Source organism: Hemitrygon akajei, chromosome 6, assembly GCF_048418815.1.
Source record: "Hemitrygon akajei chromosome 6, sHemAka1.3, whole genome shotgun sequence".
Classification (NCBI taxonomy): Eukaryota; Metazoa; Chordata; class Chondrichthyes; order Myliobatiformes; family Dasyatidae; genus Hemitrygon; species Hemitrygon akajei.
The window spans coordinates 183,664,393-183,685,251 of record NC_133129.1 but is presented as its reverse complement, the minus strand read 5'-3'; the positions used below and the strand labels follow the sequence as shown (position 1 = coordinate 183,685,251).

The window sequence follows — 20,859 nt, the reverse complement described above, 5'->3', positions numbered from 1 at the left end:
GGCTGAGTTTATAATGCTCTGCAGATGTTTCTGATCCTGTGCAGTGGCCCCAGAGGGTGATGCAGCTAGCCAGTTAGAATCCTTACCACAATACATCTGTAAAATTCTGGGAGTATATCACCCTGTCTACCTGTGACTCCACTTTCAGTGGCCCATGTTTTTGTACTCCAAGATCCTTCTATTCTACAGCACTTCACAAGGACCTACCATTCACTGTGAAAGTCCTACCTGGATTTGACCTTCCTAAATACAAAGCCTCACACATCTGAATTGAACTTTATTTGCCATTCCTTGGCCCATGTAGTTAGATGATTCCCCCTGTAATTTCTGATAATATTCTTTATTGTCCACTATATTACCTATATAAGTGCCAACTGCAAACTTGCGAACCATGCCTCGTACCTTCTTAGCTAATTTGTTGATGCACACTCAGTGGACACTTTATTAGGTACATGAATATACCCAATAAAGTGGCCACAAGAGTGGAACCTGGAGTGGTCTTCTGCCGCTATAGCCCATCCACTTCAAAGTTTGACATGTTGTGCATTCAGAGATGATTTTCTGCACATCACTGTTGTAATGTGCGGTTATTTGAGTTACCATCGCCTTTCTGTCAGCTTGAACCAGTCTGGACATTCTCCTCTGACCTCTCTCTTTGATAAGGCATTTTCACCCATAGGACTACTGCTCACTGGATGTTTTTATTTTTCACACCATTCTGTATAAACTCTAGAGACTGTTGTGCATGAAAATCTCAGGTGATCAGCCATTTATGAGATACTCAAACCACCCCATCTGGCACCAACAATCATTCCACGGTCAAAGTCACTTTGATCACACTTCTTCCCCATTCTGTTGTTTGGTCTGAACCCTAATTGAATCTCTTGTCCATGTCTGCATACTTTTATGTATTGAGTTGCTGCCACACAACTGGCTGATTAGATATTTGTGTTAGCAAGCAGGTATACAGGTGTACTTAATAAAGTGGCAATTGAATGCAGATGACAAATAGATATGGACTCAGCACTGTCTGCTGAGGCACACCACTAGTCATGTGATTCCTGTTTGGTGGAAAAAATCTACAAGCACCCTCTGCTTTCTACCATCAAGCCAATGGCATATCCAGTTAGCTAGCTCTGTCTGGATCCGATGTGATCAAACTTGCAGAACAGCCTCTCATGTGGAGCCTTCTCAAAGATCTTACTGAAGTCCATATAAACCACACCTACTGTCCTGCCCTCATTAACCACCTTGCTCACCTCATCAAAACAATCAATCAAGTTTGTAATATGTGATCTCCCATTTATCTCTTGTTTTCAGCGACAGTATGGAGACAGACAAAGAAGACCAGCATAGCAGGTATGGTCAAAAGTTAGTTTAAAAATTAGTTTGCAACACTTTACTTTCTGGTAGGTTTAGATTTATTTATTCATCACATGTGCAGAATATTGAATCATAGAATGAAATGCGTTGTTTGTGTTAACAACCAACACAATCTGAGGATGTGCTGGAGGCAGCTCGCAAGTGTTGCCGCTTACTCTGGCATCAACAGAGCGTGCCCACCATGATAAGCAGAACAACGTGCTGTCAACAAGCAACAATGATAAAGCAAACCCTTTTACCACTCGTGTACCCATACACAAAGATGGTCCTCCAACCCCCTGCGCCTCCAACCTCCAGACTGTGGCCCTGAACTCGCAGACATTGGGCCTCTGACCTCTAGATTCCTCAACGTAGGAACTTTGACTTTTGGCTTCAACCTTCGGACTCATCTACGTAGATGCCTTGAGCCAGGACTCACTGATCAGGGATTTCTAACTTCAGGACCTGCCATCCAACCTCTGATCTCCAGTCCCAGGACTCACTGATCCCTGACCTCAGTGATCACCGGCCCTCATTCTCCAGACCTCAGACACTGGACAATGTCCTCAGGGATCACTAGCCTCTGGCACCTGAACTGCAACCTCTGGCTCCTTCTCCTAACCCTTCATTTACTGTCCCTGACCTCATCCCTGTCCTTACCCCTAACCTGGCCCTTAACTTCCCACACTGACGCCAAAAAAAACCCATCCTTGCGAACTAAAAAAAGACTAAGTCTGAGGCCACAACCCTGTGCTACTTAAAACAAGCCCTTTGGATCATCACCACAATTCCAGATTAACTAATGTTAACTAGAGGCACACTGTCCATATCCCTCCATTCTCTCTAAATGCCTCTTGGGAGATGGCCTTCATAAGCACTCAAGAGTGGCGATTTGGCAAGCTACTCTCAAAAATAAGTGGAGGGGCAGGTAGTGTTGAGGAAACAGGGAGTCTGCAGAAGGCCTTAGACAGATTGGGAGAATGGCCAAAGAAATGTTAGATGCAATACAGTGTAAGACAGGGCATGGTTATGCACGGAAGGAATAAATGTGTAGACTGTTTTCTAATCGCGGGGAAAGTTCAAAAATCAGAGGTGCAAAGGGACTTGGGAGTCCTCCTGCATGATTTTCTAAAGGTTAACTTGTGGGTTGAGTTGAGGAAGGAAGGCAAATGCAATGTTACCATTCATTTCAAGAGGACTAGAATATTCAAAGATTCAAAGTATTTTATCAAATTATGTATACAGAATACAACTCTGAGATTCATCCTCCTGCTTAATATATGAGCAAGGATGTATTGCTGAGGCTTTATAAGACATTGGTCAGACCTCACTTGAAGTATTGTGATCAGTTTTGGGCACTTTATCTAAGAAAGGACATGATGGCATTGGAGGGGGTCCAGAGGAAGTTCAAAAGAATGATTCTGGAAATTAAAGGTTTAATGTATAAAGAGCATTTAATGGTGCTGCACTTATACTCGCTGGAATTTAGAAGAATGGGGGGAGGGGATGTCTTGAAACCTATTGAATGTTGAAAGGCCTAGATAGACTGAACATGGGGAGGGTGTTTCTTATAGAGGGAGGGGTAGGACTAGAGGGTGTCCATTTAGATTAGAGATGAGGAGGAACTTTTTTAGCCAGAGTGTGGTGAATCTGTGGAAATCGTTGCCAGAGTCATTGGCTGTAATTAAGGTAGAGGTTGATAGGTTCTTGATTAGCCAGGGCATGGAAGGTTACGGGAAGAATGCAGGAGGATGGGCTTGAGAGGGAAAATGGATCAGCCATGATGAAATGGTGGAGTAAACACAATAGATTGAATAAATTCTGCTTCTATGTCTAATGGTCTTATTCAGTATTTAAAGTGAAGATTGATAAGTTCCTGATTAGTAAGGGTGTCAAAAGTTACAGAGAGAAGGCTGGAGAATGGGGTTGCGAGGGATAATGATCAGCCATGATCGAATGATGGAGCAGACGCGATAGGCAAATAGCCAAATTCAGCTCCTATGTCTTATGGCTTTACTTATTTATTATAAATATCTGTTGCTCCTTTCCCTGGTCACCCACAATCCAGTTATTAGCTCCCCCAAATACATAAGCCTGATTGTAGGGCGTTGTTTCAGTTGCTCTTCAGTGCCGAGCTGACAGAAATAAGGACAGTAAATTCAAGCAATCTCTGTGCGATATACAATTTATCCTACGATGCACTGAACCCACTTTCATAACCTTTGTAGCTCTGGCTTTTGAGCTTTTTGTGCTCTATGAGTTGGATAGTTTCACAGCATTTGTCTCACTCCTTGTCTAGGATGGAATGTACGGACCAACATGGGAGAGTGAAAAATGCCAGGTAATCCTCTGTCTCTAAAGCTTGTCATCTTGACTATAGCTTGCTCTATTTATTTGTGTTTAGAGATACAGTGCGGAACGGGCCCTTCCAACCCAAAGAGCTGTGCTGCCCAGCAACCCACTGGTTTAACCCTAGCTTAATCCTAGGACAATTTACAATAACCAATTAACCTGCTAATAGGTATGTCCTTGGATGGGAGGAAACCCATGGGGTCATGAGAAGACCATACAAACTTTCTTACAGAGGATGCTGGAATTGAACTCTGATCTCTGATGCCCCGAGCTGTAATCCTGTCGTGCTAACCACGACGCTCCCGTGGGCAGTGAGATGGGTGGAGATGGTAATGTTGAAAATCCATGTTGTTTGCAAAGGAATAATCGCGAATGATTTTTCTTGGCCAGATGGTTCTAGAATAAAAAGGAAATACAGCACAGAAGGAAGTTATTTGATCTATAACTTCTGTTCTGGTTGTAAAAGATAGAACAGTACAGGCCCTTTGGCCCACAATGTTGTGCATCTACAACCCCCTTGGCAGCTTGCATGTGTGTTTTTAAAAAAACACCTACCTCCGCATCTCCCCTATAGTTTTTAAAGTTATGCCCCCTTGTATTGTCCATTTCTACCCTGGGGAAAAGTCTCCGACTGTCCACTCTGTCTGCCTCTTATCATCTTGTACACCTCTATCAAGTCACCTCTCATCCTCCTTCACTCTTTATAGAAAAGCCCTCCCTTGCTCAGCCTATCCTCATAAGACATGCTCTGTAATCCAGGCAACATCCTGGTAAATCTCCTCTGTACCCTCTTTTAAGCTTCCAGGTCCTTCCTACAATGAGCAAGCAGAACTCCAACTAAAAAGGACCAATGTAGACCAGGCCCATTTCCCAGCTTTGTCCATAACTTTCTGCCAATTACAAATCTGTTCTCTACTTAAGAGCAAGAGTTTCTTCATAATTGGTAAATAACAATACTTAAAATTTTGTTTAGTGATCAGAGGAAAAGACAATGCCTCAGCAAGGCAGCATCCATCACCCAGGACATGCCCTCTTCTTATTGTTTCTATCATGGAGAGATACAGGAACCTGAAGAAATCCACACAATGTTTCAGGAACAGCTTCTTCCCTGCCACCATCGTATTTCTGAATGAATAATGAACACATGTACACCACTATTTTTCCTATCTCTTTATATAGTACCTATTTAATTTAATATAGATAATTTCTTACTGTAATTTATATTTTGTTATGAATTATGTGTTGCAATGTACAACTGCCGCAAAACAACAAATTTCATAACATACCTGATTCTGATTCTGAAATGTGCCGGATAAATGCCTTTACCATACAATTACAATTCATTGAGAAGGCCCATTATCACTATCCTTACTGAATGGTTGCATGTTTAGCCAGCAACGTTCACTTCTCGAGTGGATAACTAAAAGAAGATTGTTAATTTCTTTAATTGTTATTCAACTACACTCCTAAACTGTGGAACTCATTGCTTAGAACTACAAGGGATACAGACTCAGTTGACACCTTTATACGCCAGCTATTAAAAGGTTTTTATTCAACTTTGCTTTTAACTAACATCTGTTTGTTTCTTATTTTCATGTCAGAATCAAGTTTAATATCACTGGCATATGTTGTGAAATTTGTTGTTTTGTGGCAGCGGTACAGTGCAATACCTAGTAATAATAAAACTTAAGATTACAATAAGATATATATAGATATATATAATGGCCGACGGTGTAGTGGCATCATCACCAGATGGTCCCAAGTCTCACTCCAGTCAGATCCCAACCTGGGCAGCAGCAGTAACTGCACAGAAGAGCCTGGCAATCTACTTCCATATTTTGCCACGAAAACCCTGTGGACAACTACACTATCCATAGGGTTGCCGTGAATCGATGGTGACTCGATGGCACTCAACAACTCTGTGTGTGTGTGTGTGTGTGTGTGTGTGTGTGTGTGTGTGTGTGTGTGTGTGTGTGTGTGTGTGTGTGTGTGTGTGTGTGTGTGTGTGTGTGTGTGTGTGTGTGTGTGTGTGTGTGTGTGTGTGTGTGTGTGTGATTAAATAAGCAATGCAAAAAGAAAGGGGAAAAATAGCGTTCATGGGTTCATTGTCCATTCAGAAATCTGAAGGTGGAGGGGAAGAAGCAGTTCCTGAAACGTTGACTCTGTGCCTTCATGCTCCTGTGGCTCCTCATGGTAACAGTGAGAAGAGGGCGTGTCCTGGGTGATGGGTGTCCTTAATGATGGATGCCAACTTTTTGAGGAATCACCTTTTGAAGATGTCCTCGAAGCTGAGGAGGCTAGTGCCCTTGATGGAGGTGGCTGAGTTTCCAACTTTCTGCAGCGCTTTCTGATCCTGTGCAGTACCCATCTTTTTGTCTTTTATTTGTATTTTATCCCATTGTAAAGCACTTTGAACCATATCGTCTGCAGGAAGAGTGCTCGATGAATAAGTTAAATAAATAATAAAATATGTTTTGTAAATGAGGGTGATAATTGACAAAGCAAACAAAAAAGGCAGCAGAGAGGAAGCTGTCTTTAAATAATAATGATTAACAAAAAAACCATTTAGCAGTGTGACAGTGTTGAGCTTGCTTCAGGAGAAATTGTGCATCCTGTTCTTTGATTTGTTTTTCAGAGAGGCTCACAGCCAGATTGAAAAGCGGCGGCGGGATAAGATGAACAGCTTCATTGATGAGTTGGCATCAATGGTGCCAACGTGCAACGCCATGTCTAGGAAACTGGACAAGCTTACCGTGCTTAGGATGGCTGTACAGCACATGAAGACCCTTCGAGGTGAATATGTAGTATGAAACTGGATTGTGTTCATCTGAGGCTGAGCTAGCATACGATGGGGAACTACTGTATGCTTGTTCTTACAGAAACATGACTCCAGGACAACATCCATACACCATCAATCTATAGGCTGTGAAACTTGGAGAGTTGTGCTATATTATTTTTTTCAGGTTTTTTTTGGAACTGTTTTTACTGCCATTATTATTGTATGTGCTATGTGTGCCACGCACAATACGTGACTGTTATTTCTGCATTTTGCATCATGGTCGCAGAGGAACGCTGTTTCATTTGGCTGTGTTCTTGTGCATGGTTGAATGACAATTAACCTTGCTTTGTGTGTTTGTGTTTAGGAGGAGATATACAAATGTAATCAGTGGGTAGTGTAGTGGTTAGCATAACACTTTGCAGTGCCAGCGATCGGGGTTCATTTCTTGCTGCTGTCTGTAAGGAGTTTGTATGTGACTGTCTGGGTTTCCCTCGGGTGCTTTGGTTTCCTCCCACCTTCCAGAGGGTTAGGGTTAGTACATTGTGGGCCAAGTATGTTGGTGCCAGAAGCTTGGAGGCTGTGCCCAGCACATCTTTGGACTGTGTTGGTCGTTGACACAAACAAAGCATTTCACTGTACATTTGATATTTTTATGTACATGTGACAAATAAAGCTAATCTTTTGACAGCCAGCCCTTCAATCCTGCAAGACTGTTGTTCTTTTTTGTGAAGGTGTCCTAGATCTCAGACAACTGTCATTTTCATACAAAGAATTGCTGGGTGATAATACATCGCGATCTCCATGATTCATCCTTCCTTGTCCTCATATAATCCAAAAATAAAGGTGTTAACAAATCTCAACAATCAGATTTACTAAATGGATCTCCAAACTAAGCATGAGAGATGGGAGCCAGAGGTCCAAGGTGAATTGTTGCTCAAGTACTGTACTTTGCAATACCTTCAGTTAATAGTTCAAGTTTATTGTCAACTGACTACATATATACAACCCAATGAAAGAACGTTCCTCTGGACCACGGTCACCCACAATACATATATACAACCCAACGAAACAATGTTCCTCTGGACCACGGTCACCCACAATACATATATACAACCCAACGAAACAACGTTCCTCTGGACCCCAGTCACCCACAATACATATATACAACCCAATGAAACAACGTTCCTCCGGACCGCGGTCACCCACAATACATATATAGAATCCAATGAAACAACGTCCCTCTGGACCACGGTCACCCACAATACATATATACAACCCAACGAAACAACGTTCCTCTGGACCACGGTCACCCACAATACATATATACAACCCAACGAAACAACGTTCCTCCAGACCACGGTCACCCACGATACATATATACAACCCAACGAAACAACGTTACTCTGGACCCCAGTCACCCACAATACATATATACAACCCAATGAAACAACGTTCCTCCGGACCACGGTCACCCACAATACATATATACAACCCAATGAAACAACGTTCCTCTACACCACAGTGTACCCACAATGCATATATACAACCCAATGAAACAACGTCCCTCTGGACCACGGTCACCCACAATACATATATACAACCCAACGAAACAACATTTCTCTGGACCACGGTCACCCACAATACATATATACAACCCAACTAAACAACGTTCCTCCGGACCACGGGTCACCCACAATGCATATATACAACCCAACGAAACAACGTCCCTCTGGACCACGGTCACCCACAATACATATATACAACCCAATGAAACAACGTCCCTCTGGACCACGGTCACCCACAATGCATATATACAACCCAACGAAACAACGTCCCTCTGGACCACGGTCACCCACAATACATATATACAAACCAATGAAACAACGTTCCTCTACACCACAGTGTACCCACAATGCATATATACAACCCAATGAAACAACGTCCCTCTGGACCACGGTCACCCACAATACATATATACAACCAAATGAAACAACGTCCCTCTGGACCATGGTCACCTAGAATACATATATACAAACCAATGAAACAACGTCCCTCCGTACCACGGTCACCCACAATACATATAACACACGCACTGCGTAAACCAATATATTACCACAAATAAGTTACCGGTAATAAAATATATTTCAAAGTACATGTTGTGCACAGCATAGTAAACAGCTCACTTTCTATTGATGAGACCTCGGCGCTGGCAGGGTATTCATTAGTCTCACAGCCTAAGGGAAGAAGCTGTTAACCCAGTCTGGCAGTCCTCATTCTGTTGCTGCTGTACCTCCTTCCTGATGATAGTGGGTCAAAGAGATTGTGGGATGGGTGGTCAGGATCCTCAGCAATGCTTCAGATCCTTTATCTGCAACACTTCCAGTAAATGTTATAAGTAGTTCAAATATATAATCAGTGGCCACTCTATTAGATACACCTGTACACCTGCTTGTTAATGCAGATACTGTATCTAATCAGCCAATCGTGGCAGAAAGTCAGTCCATAAGAGTATGCAGACATGGTCAAGAGGTTCAGCTGGTGTTCAGACCAAACATCAGATTGGGAAAGTAATGTGATTTAAGTGACTTTGTCAGAGTTGGCATCAGACGGGGTAGTTTGAGTATGTCAGAAACTGTTGATCTCCTGGAATTTTCATGCAGAACAGTCTCTAGAGCAGAGGTTTCCAACCTTTTTTAAGCCATGGACCAATACCATTAAGCAAGGGAACCACAGACCCTTGATTCAGGAAGCATCAGGAACCCCTGCTCTAGAGTTTGCAGAGAATGGTGTGGAAAAACTTTTAAAAATCCAGTGAGCAGCAGTTTTGTGAGCGAAAACACCTTGTAATGAGAGAGGTCAGAGGAGAATGGCCAGGCTGGTTCAAGCTGACAGAAACACAACAGTAACTCAGATAACCATGCGTTACAACAATGGTGTGAAGAAAAGCATCTTTGAACACACACATTGAACCTTAAAGTGGATAGGCTACAACAGCAGAAAACCACGACTGTACACTCAGAGGCCACTTCATTGGGTACAAGAGGTATTTAATAAAGCAACCACTCAGTGTACATACGATCATTAACAGTTGGAATTGCATTGCAGTGTTTATTCTGTGTTGTTTAAAATCTTCTTGTGCTGATTTCTGTGTTTCAGGAGCTACCAATGCCTACACAGAAGCCAACTACAAACCTGCTTTTCTGTCCGACGATGAGCTGAAGCATCTCATCCTCAGGGTTGGTTTATTTTAAAATAGTAGCATGTTTTTTTGTTTTTGATGAACTCCCAAGACTGTTCCCTTTACTGTCTGCTTGCCTGGCTATGACCTTCTTTGGAAATTGTGCTTTTTCTAACGCTCCAGGAACAAATGATCTTGGGCTTTCTTTGATTGTTAGATGAACTGACCTGTCTGGAAGGACAGAAACAAATTGAATAGTTAGTTATCCAAGATGAAGGTTTCATCCTTTCTTTTAAACCCTTGAACTACAAGTTAAGAACAAATTGAGCAGCTCATCATCTAAAGTGTATTTTACTTGTGCTGCAGATAATCTGGTTCTGCAGTCCACACCACTTATAGCTAAGTGCACACCACTTATAGCGAAGTAGCTACCTCAAGGAGTATTTGAAGAATGAAGCATTGATATGCCTTGAGGTAACACACACAGAGCGCTGGAGGGACTCATCAGGTCATGCAGCATCTATGGAGAGGAATAAATAGCCAATGCGTTTCATCAGGACTTGACCTTCGAGGGTCTTGGCCTGAAATGTTGACTGTTTATTCACCTCTCTGGATGCTGCTTGGCCTCTTGAGTTCTTCCACATTTGTGTGTGCTACTCTGGATTTCCAGCATCTGCAGAATCTCTTGTGTTAATTATTCCTTGAGGCTGCTACTTCTAAGAGTCATAGATTGAGTGGGTGGCCAGAACTTTTTCCCAGTGTGGAAGTAGCTAATATGATTTTAAGGTGATTGTAAGAAGGTATGGGGGGGATGTCTGAGATAGGTTTTTCCATAGAGAATGTCAGGTGTGTGGAACGTGCTGCCAGGATTGGTGGTAGAGGCAGATACATTAGGGACATTTAAGAAACTTTAATTAGGCACAGGGGTGTTAGAAAAATAGAGGGCTATGTGGGATGTAAGTGTTAGATTGATTTTAGAGTTGGTTAAAAGGTTGGTCTAATATTATGGGCTGAAGGGTCTGTACTGTGCTATGTTCAAAAAGTCCCAAGTAAATATATTATCAAAGTACATATAGATCACCATATACAACACTGCGATTTGTTTCATTTGGGTATACTCAATAAATCCAATAACCATAATAGAATCAATGGAAGACCATACCCAACAGGGCAGGCACCCAGTGGGCAAAAGATATGCAAATACAAAAGAGAAAAATAGGAAATAATAATAATACTAAATAAATGATCAATAAATATAGAGAACATGAGATGAAGAGTCATTGAAAGTCCATTGGTTGTGGGAACATTTCAATGATGGGGCGAGGGAAGTTGAGTGAAGTTATCCCCTTTGGTTGAGGGGTAATAACGGATCCTGAACCTGGTGGTGTGAGTCCTGTACCTCCTCCCTGATGGCAGCAGTGAGAAGAGAGCATGTCTTGGGTGGAGGAGGTCCTTGGTGATGGATGCTCTCAGGGTAGATGTGCTCAATGGTGGGGTGGGCTTTACCCATGATGTACTGGACCATAGCCACTACTTTTTGTAGGATCTTCAGTTCAAGGGCATTCACGTTTCCATACCAGGCTGTGATACAGTCAGTCAATATACTCCCCACGTAATGACAGTAAGTGAGTTTACATGGAATGTAATTCTCTTAAGATCTTCAGATATTATAAATGTGAATAAAGATTTAATGATAAAGATTAGTTTTATTTGTCACATACATCAAAATACACAGTGAAATGCATTGTTTGCATCAATAAACAACACAATGCAACAATGCGCTGGGGGCAGCCCGCAAGTTACGCCACACTTCCGCGCCAGCGTGGCATGTCCACCATTTAGTAGTCCTAACCCATACATCTTTGAAATGTGGGAGGAAACCAGAGCACCTGGATGAAACATACACGGTCATGGAAAGAGTATATAAACAGACAACAGTAGGAATTGAGTCCTGAACATTGGCGGTGTAAAGCACTAACTGCTACAGTACTGTGTTACTCTTGTTGTGCTACCATGCACCCAATGCCCACCCCTCCACCACTTCATTTTCTGGTCAAACATGAATGTAGAACAAGCCCTTTGGAACAGCACATCTGAACCAACCACAATTCCAGACCAACTAATCGTAACTGCCGGCACAGATCCATATCCCTCCATTCCCTACATTAAAACTGTATTAATAACTATATATTACTTGTATAGTAATGTATAATATACATTATTATATATTAATATCTGAGGCCTCCATTGGTCAGGGTCTACCATGGCTGTGGTGTCCAAGTTGTCTACATACACAAGCCAGTATGCAACCTGGGGCAGTACGATATGGAAAGCAAACTGTTGCCCATGTAGCAAGCTCCCCCTCTCCATGCATCTGGTGAACCTAAAGGAACGGCAGAGATCGATACAGTTTTGCACTGGCAGCGTTGCTGGAGTTGCCAGTCAGCATTGAATGCAACGTAGGACTGCCTTGGGGACTCCAGCTCCAGACTTCTCTCTTGATATTTACTCCCAAAGCCTTCCCCATGAGTAGGTATTGTCACAAGACAGCAGAAGTTTGAGATCAGAGTTCTTCTTCTCCCAGATGAGCTGCCAACCACAGCTGACAAGCCTCATCTGCCTGAAGCAACTGGTTTTAAGGGGCCTTTCCTGTCAGTAGAAACAGTTCTGTTGGGCTTAGCAGCTAAGCCACACATGAAGGCCGGGAGCTGGACTTGGTTGTCAGAGGCTATTTGAGGTGCACGCCATTGGAAGCATTTAATAGTTAGCGGGAGCTTATCCTTGTTACCACGCCCCAGCTATAATAACCTTAAGGAACCATATATATTAATATAATATTATGTAATAATTAGTTGAGATTGGAACTAGAGGTGATGGGTTAAAGGTGAAAGCTAAAATGTTTAAGGGGAACTTGAGGGGAAACTAATTCACTCAGAAAGGGCTGAGAATGGAACAAGTTGCCAGTGCAAGTGGTGGATGCAATTCCAATTTCAACGTTCAAGAGAAGTTTGGAGAGGTACATGGATGGTAGGGGTGTGGAGGGCTGTGATCCGGGCGCAGGTCGATGGGACTAGGCAGTTTAAATGGCTCAACATGGACTAGGTAGACGGAAGGGCATGTGTCTGTGCCGTACTTTTCTATGACTCCATTAGTTATATATAACATATAACTAATATTTAAATGTTATAAAAGTCATATTATAAATGGCAACATCATATCCTTTCATAACACTTGTGTACAGTAATGGTGTTGATTGCTTTCCTTCTGTGCACGTATTTCACCTTCTACTGAGCTGTAATCCGGTGTTAAAACACATCTGTTCCTGCCTTTATTACACCGAGTGGTTGCTCTGCATCTGTGAAATGTATGTCAGTGAAGGCTTGTGAGCAGAAAATAGCCTGAATGAGGTTGGGAGCAGAATGTTGTGTTAATGAACATTATTGGCAGTGCGAACATCATATTCAAATAGTTTCATTTATTATCAGAGAATGTATACGGTATACAACCTAAAATACTTGTCTTCGCAGACATCCATGAAAAACAGAACCCCAAAAGAATGAATGACAGAAAAATGTTAGAACTCAAAGCCCCCTCTCACCCCTCCCTCGCACAAGCAGCAGCTAAGCATCATTGCCTAAACCTCCCTCCCCCCACCCATTTCTGCAGGAAGCGTCCACAACCTCTACCCACCACGCAGCAGCAAAGCACCCAAAGGGAGACCATGATCTGTAGTCAACAAAAACTGTTGTTGTCCCGACAGTTTGACGTGCCACTGGCTCTCTCTCTCTCTCTCTCTCTCTCTCACTAATATGGCACAGAGAGATATTACCCATTTTCACAGCGAAAGGGGAGATTGACAGTCACTGTTACGATATTACAGTCTGCCGCGCAGCTTTTCCATACATCCGCCACAGTGAATTCCTGATGTTCCATCTCCCACGACGCCTCAGTCAGCAACACCGGGCTGGAATCGGTCATCCACAGGGCCGCACCCCAGAGGTGCCATCTTCCAAGCCACACCTGCAGAATGTTGGAAAGTGGTTGGGTGACGAGCTCCAGGAACGGGAACTCATCTGCTGTAAAAAAAAAAAGCAGATCAGGACCTTGATAGAACCCCAACCACATTGAAAAGGTAAAAAAGAGACATTAAAGAGAGGAATTTAAGCTGTTTCCGCAGATAAGCTCGAAGACGCAGCCACTTGGCACCATCGTAATGATGTTGTTGAGTTTCTGGAAAATGGTCATAAAAAGTTTGGCCTTGGAAAATAAAATAAATCCCAGCAGAAACAAAACTGGGAAGGGAAAAGCCATTCAGCCCATTTAGCATTCCTGTAACATGGGATTAGGAGGTAGTTCCACTATTCTATGAGATTGTGGTTGAGCTGTGGACTAATCCTATTCACAAAAATACAACAGCAGATGCTGTGGATTAGAGAATACGTACACAACGCTGGAAGAACTCAGCAGGTCAGGTAGCATCTGTGAGAAAAGAGTACCCAATCCTATTCCTATTCCTAATCCTATTCCTCTGCCTTGGTCACATTCTGTGAATAAATGAAAGGTGGAGCATTTAAATACATAAAAGGGCTGAAAGTATTTAAAATCATGAACCTTCTGGAAGTAAATATATATATGTAAAGTTCCTGTTAGTGGGAGGGTTAACAAGCAAAGATGATTGTCAAAGTGTAAAATGATTCAGCTTGGAAGGTTTAGCTTGAAGACAGAGTTACTGGATCAATGACAGGATCCTGTCTCAGTGTGAAGGAACAGAGGCACCTTGGGATCCACGCCCGTAGATTCCTCAAGGTTTCTGTGAAAGTTGATAGGGTGGTTAAGAAGGCTTATGGTGTGTTGGCCATCATGGGTCAGGGCATTGAGTTCAACAGCTGCTGTGAGGTAGTGTTGCAAAATTCTGGTTAAACCACACCATGGGTTTTGTGTTCCGTTTTGGTCCTCTCATTATAGGAAGGTTGTGGAAACTCTGGAGAGGCTGCAGAGCATATTTATCATGTTGCTGCCTGGATTAGAAAGCACGTCTTATGAAGATGGGTTGAGGGATTTTCTCTTTGAAGCAAAGGAGGATGAGAGGTGACATGATGGAGATCTGTAAGATGATAAGAGGCAATGAGGGAGTTGACAGCCAAGACTTCTTTGCCAGGGTGGAAGTGCATAATTTCAGAGAAAGGTATAGTCCAAGGTAGGCTTTTTACTCTGAGTGAGGTGGGAGTATGGAATGCACTGCCTGGGGTGGTAGTAGAGGTAGATACATTAAGGACATTTAAGAGACTCCAAGATACATGCATGGATAATAGAAAAATGGAGGGTTTTGTGGGAGGGAAGGATGAGATTGATCTTGGAGTGAGTTAAAATGTCGGCACAACATCACAAGCCAGAGGGCCTGTACTGTGCTGCACTGTTCTATGTTCTATAAGACACGGAAGTGCCATAACGAAAAGCTTTGCTGATTAGTGAGCGGTTAGGATCTAGAATGCAGTGCTTTGGGGAGTAATGGATTCAGTGATTAGGCTCAATAGAATAGATAATTAGTGGGATCGATAAAAAGGGAGATTACAGGGCAGTTGAGAGGATGGTGGTGTAGTGCTCTGGAGAGCTGAAGAACCCCCTGTCTGTACAGCATCCATTCTAACTGGGACAACACAGTAATGTGGTGGTTAGCACAATGCATAACAGCACCAGCTGGAAGATCAGTGTTCCATTTCCACTACCTTCTGTAAGAAGTTTGTATATTCTCCCCATGATTGCAGGGGTTTCCGTCATGTCCTCCCACACTATGAAGATGTACAGGTTAGGGTTTGTAAGCTGTGGCCATGCTATGCTGGTGCTGAAAGTGTGGCGACACTTACAACTGCCCCCGGCACAGTGCTTGCTGATATGGTTTGATACAAACAATGCATTTTGTTGAATATTGTTGGTTCAGCTTAACTTACAAGTCATTGATATTTATTTCTAATCTGTTTGAAGGAATTGGTGATAGGAATTGGAGGAAGAGTTGGTTTGCTGGACCGGAAGGTGATTACTCACTAATCTAATTCTTTTCTGACAGGCAGCTGACGGATTTCTTTTTGTTGTGGGCTGTGACAGAGGAAAGATACTTTTTGTATCTGAATCAGTCTTCAAAATCCTCAATTACAGCCAGGTAAAGAATCTTGTAATGGAATCTTATCTTGTGATGTTAACAGCATTCTGGTATTCACCATGGTTATGGAGACCTCGAGTTCACTCCATGTACTTAGGCAATAAGTCTAGACTGATAGTCCTGTTCAACACTGGGAATGTTGTACTATCAGAGATGTTGTCATTTAGAAGAAATGGTAAATCAACACCCTCAATAAGATTAAAGGAATATAGAGAAAAAAATCAGAATCAGGATAAGAGTCAGGTTTAATAGCACCAGCAAACAGCACTGTGCAAAGTCTTTGGCACATATATATACGGTAGCTAGGATGCCTAACTCTGTAGTAATTTGATGTATTGTACTGTGATGACATTTTCCTCTTGTGTTTTGTTTTCACTGCAGACTGATCTGATTGGTCAGAGCCTGTTTGATTACCTACATCCAAAGGACATTGCGAAAGTGAAAGAGCAGCTCTCCTCGTTTGACAGTGCCCCAAGGGAGCGACTAATAGATGCCAAAAGTAAGACCCAAATTTTCTTCTGGGGAGATGGTATTGAGCAGCAGGCAGTAAGAATGGAAGAGACTGCAAAGTGAATGAAAAAGTTTCTACATTGTTCTACACCCAGCCAATTGGGCTAGGCAGGGAGGATGTGGTCGTTAGCATGGTCCAGTTGGGCTGAAGGGCCTGTTTCTGTGTATATAACCCTATTACTCTATTTGTTAAAGTGCCAGCATTATGGCATTGGGTGCTCAGCACCTTCCCACCTCTGAATATGGGGCACATTCAAACATAACATTTCTTTATTTAGTTAGCAATTCAGTCTGGTCACTGGCCTTTCTGGTCAACACTGCCCAGTTACACTCATGTGACCAGTTAACCTGCCAACCTGCCTGCCTCTAGAATGTGGTCACGAGGAGAACGTACAAACTCCTCACGGACAGTGGCAGGAATGGAACCCAGCTTCCTGGGTCTGTAATAGTGTTACACTACCATGCTGCCCGATCTGCAAAGGTAATTTCCATTCTGTCATGCAAGTCTCAGAATCAGATTTATTATCAGTGACAATTAACATGAAATTTGTTTTAACATAGAACATTACAGACAGTGCAGGCCCTTTGGCCCATGATGTTATGCCAACCTTTTAACCTATTCCAAGATCCATTTAACACTTCCTTCTCACATAGCCAATCATCCATGTGCTTATCTAAGAGTTTCTTGAATGTCTCTAATGTATCTGCCTCCACCACCCCCACAGCATGTTCCACACACCCACCACTCTGTGTTTAAAAGAAATACCTCTGACATTCCCCAAAACTTGCATCCAATCACCTTAAAATTCTACCTCTTTGTATTTGCCTCTTCTGCCCTGGGAAAAAGTCTCTTGTTATCCACTCTATCAATGCCCCTTATTTCATATACATCATTTGCAGCAGTGTTATCATACACATAGGAAGTTCTGCAGATGCTGGAAATCCAAAGGAACACATGTATCATGCCGGAGGAACTCAGCACGTTAGCCAGATCTGTGGAAAGGAATAAACAGTCGATGTTTCAGGCCGAGACCCTTCTTCAGGACTGTTCTGTTGCCGTTGTACAAGACTTTGGATATTTTTTTCCCGTCTTAAATGAATAATGCTGCATGCGTTTCACATGTTTGCTTTGTTCCCTTTGGACAGCGGGTTTGCCAGTGAAGACGGACATCACTCCAGGACCCACTCGGTTATGCTCGGGAGCCAGGCGCTCCTTCTTCTGCCGGATGAAGTGCAACAGACCGTCAGTCAAGGTGGAGGACAAGGATTTCTCTTCAAACTGCTCCAAGAAAAAAGGTAAGGTGTCATAGACGCAAGTGATTCTGCAGATGTTGAAAATCCAGAGCTGCTCACACAAAATGCTGGAGGAACTCAGCAAGTCAGGCACCACTTGTGAAAGGAATAAACAGATTCAGATTTCAGATTTTGATTTAAGTGTATTTATCATGTACGTCGAAGCATACTGTGATATGTCATTTATGTTAACATAAGGATGTAATGTTGACACTTCATAAGGCATTGGTCAGACCACACAAACATTCCATGAGCAGGGTGGGTGGGATAGTTCATGATGTTACTGGCCCTTTTCCTGCATATTTCTGTATCTCTGTCCTTGATGGCGGGTAGGTTGGTGCTGGTGATGCATTGGGCAGTTTTGACTATCCTGAGTAGAGGCCTGTTGTCCACCACAGTACAGTTTCCATACCATGCAGTGATGTAGCTTGTAAGGATGCTGTCTACAGTGCATCTGTAGAATGATGTGAGTATAGGTGTGCAAAGTCCAGCTCCCTTCAGCTTCTTCAGAAAGTAGAGATGTTGGTGAGCTTTCCTGATTGCGTAGAATGTGTTCTGGGGCGTATATGTGCTTAGGTAATAAATTTACTTTGAACATTGGTGTAAGGGGCACACTCTCCCAGCTGACGTTTTCACCCCTGTGCCTTGCAGCGGACCGCAAAAGTTTCTGTACAATCCACAGCAGTGGTTACCTGAAGAGCTGGCCCCCAACAAAGATTGGGTTGGACGAGGACAATGAGGCCGACAATCAAGGCTGTAGCCTAAGCTGCCTCGTTGCCATTGGCCGTTTGCACCCTCACATTGTCCCACAGCCAGTCGGCAGTGAGATCAGAGTGAAGTCGACGGAGTACGTTTCCCGGCACGCGATAGATGGCAAGTTTGTCTTTGTGGATCAGAGGTAAGAAGCTTGTGTGTTTATTTATTTATGTAGAGATACAGAGTAGGACAGGCCCATCTGGCCCAGTGAGCCATGCCGCCTAGCAACCCACCTTTATTTAACCCTAACCTAATCACGGGACAGTTTACAATGAACAATTAACCTACTAACAAGTACGTCTTTGGACTGAGGGAGGGAAATGGAGCACCCAGAGAAAATCCACATGGTCACAGGTAGAATGTACATTCTCCTTCCAGATGTCACCGGATTTGAACAGTGAACTCAGGATGCCCCAATCTGTAATAGCGTCACACTAACTGCTATGTTACCGTGGTGCCCTGTGCTGGAATACTCAGCTGAAGATCCACGGGAGGTTTATCAAGTCATAGGGTACTACAGCACATAAATAGTCCCTTCGGCCCATCTGGTCCACTCAGATCAGATATTTTGCTTAGTCCCATTGACCCACACCTGGACATAACCCTCTGTACCCCTCCCATCCATGCACTTACTGAACTTGTCTTAAATGCTGCAGTCAAAACCACATTCACCACTTCTGCTGGCAGCTCATTGCTCACTCTTACCACCATCTGAGTGAATAAACTCCCCCTCTGGTTCTCCCTACCTATTTCACCTTTAACACTTAACCCATGACCTCTAGCTCTAGTCTGACCCAACCTCAGTGGAAAAAGCCTGTTTGCATTTACCCTGTCTATCATCATCATTATGTGCCCTGTCGTATGAAGTAGGCGACCAGGGTCTTACATGACCATGATTGTTCTTGGCAAGTTTTTATACAGAAGTGTTTTGCCATTGCCTTCTTCTGGGCAGTGTCTTTACAAAACCATTACCAATACTCTTCAGAGATTGTCTGCCTAATGTCACTGGTCACATAGCCAGGACTTGTGATATGCACCATCTGCTTATACAACCATCTACCACCATACCCTATCAATACTCCTCATAATTTTGAATACCTCTATCAAACCTCATTTTCCAATGCTCTAGGGAATAAAGTCCTAACCTATTCAACCTTTCCCTAGAACTCAAGTCCTTCAGCCCCAGCAACATCCTTGTAAAGCTGCACTCAGTGTCTTGGTTAATAAAGGCAAGCATGTGTATGCCTTCTTTACCACCCTATCTATGTGTAGCCACTCTGAGAACTATGGACTTGTACCCCATGATTCCTCTGTACATCACCACTGTTGTAGGTTCTTGCCATTAACAGTGTCCTGTCCCTTTACATTTCATCTCCCAAAGTACAACACTTCACATTTGGCCAGATTAAACTCCATCCATTTCTGCAATTGATCTACATCCTGCCTTATTCTACCCCATCCACAATACCACCAATGTTCAATTTGTCTGGATCTGAATCAGGTTTATCATCACTGACGTATTATGTTGTTTTGCAGCAGCGGTACAATGAAAGAAATAAAAAAATGATAAGTTACAATATAAAAAATAAAGATAAATAGTGCAAAGTGAGAGAAAATAGTGAGGTAGTCTTCATGGGTTCGTTGTCCATTCAGAAATCTGGTGATGGAGGGGAAGAAGCTGTTCCTGGAACAGTGAGTGTGTGTCTTAAGGCTTCAGGAGGAATTTAAGGTGGGGGGTTATATGGGAGGCAGGGTTTGAGGGTCGGCACAACATTGTGGGCCGAAGGGCCTGTAATGTGCTGTACTATTCTATGTTCTATGTTCTCTTCCTCCTTTGAGAACTGGGCAGGTCCTGGATGGAGATGGTCCTTAACGATGGATGCCTTCCTCTTGAGGGTTCACCTTTTGAAAATGTCCTCGATGGTGGGAAGGCTACTGCCCATCGAGCCGGCTGAGTGTACAACCCTCTGCAGCTTTATCCCAATATTGTGCAGAACCGACTCCATACCAGACGATAATGCAACAAGTCTGCCAAAAAGATTTTTGGAAAGAAGGCAGGGTGTATTTGGTGACTATTGTGACTGTAAAAGAGATGTAGAAAGACGTTGGTCTACTTTGCACTGTTTATTTTAACTGTTTTCCCTCAGCTCTGGTTGGGATGTATGAAAATATTGAAATATTTTTGTCTCCAGGGCAACAGTGATTCTGGGATATTTGCCGCAAGAGTTGCTTGGGACCTCTTGTTATGAATATTTCCACCAAGATGATATAGTTCACCTGGCAGAATGCCATCGACAAGGTAAAAAAGTAAAGCAGGTACCTAGCCGATTATAATGTACTTTCTGAGGGGGCTGAAGAGAGCTGGGCTGTGCACATCCATACTGATGTCCTGCAGCGGGTGTGCAGTACAGGGCATCCTAACAAGCTGTGTGGAAACGGGGGCAGACAGGAAGGCTCTAAATGGATTGTCAA

The 20,859-nt window shown here is 43.0% G+C and overlaps 1 protein-coding gene across 3 annotated transcripts in view; it reads left to right on the top strand.

Annotated features, from left to right (window-relative positions):
• LOC140729747 (basic helix-loop-helix ARNT-like protein 1) overlaps positions 1–20,859 on the top strand; it is a 65,522-nt gene that overhangs the window by 26,674 nt on the left and 17,989 nt on the right. The window contains exons 3-11 of one of the 3 annotated variants that reach the window (XM_073049910.1): positions 1,321–1,359; positions 3,662–3,703; positions 6,350–6,507; positions 9,650–9,729; positions 15,736–15,828; positions 16,210–16,327; positions 17,485–17,634; positions 18,283–18,529; positions 20,580–20,686. In XM_073049910.1, the coding sequence (XP_072906011.1) occupies positions 1,321–1,359; positions 3,662–3,703; positions 6,350–6,507; positions 9,650–9,729; positions 15,736–15,828; positions 16,210–16,327; positions 17,485–17,634; positions 18,283–18,529; positions 20,580–20,686 (1,034 nt within the window). The remainder of the gene's footprint in view (positions 1–1,320; positions 1,360–3,661; positions 3,704–6,349; positions 6,508–9,649; positions 9,730–15,735; positions 15,829–16,209; positions 16,328–17,484; positions 17,635–18,282; positions 18,530–20,579; positions 20,687–20,859) is intronic. The other 2 variants (XM_073049911.1, XM_073049912.1) reach the window with 2 other exon arrangements.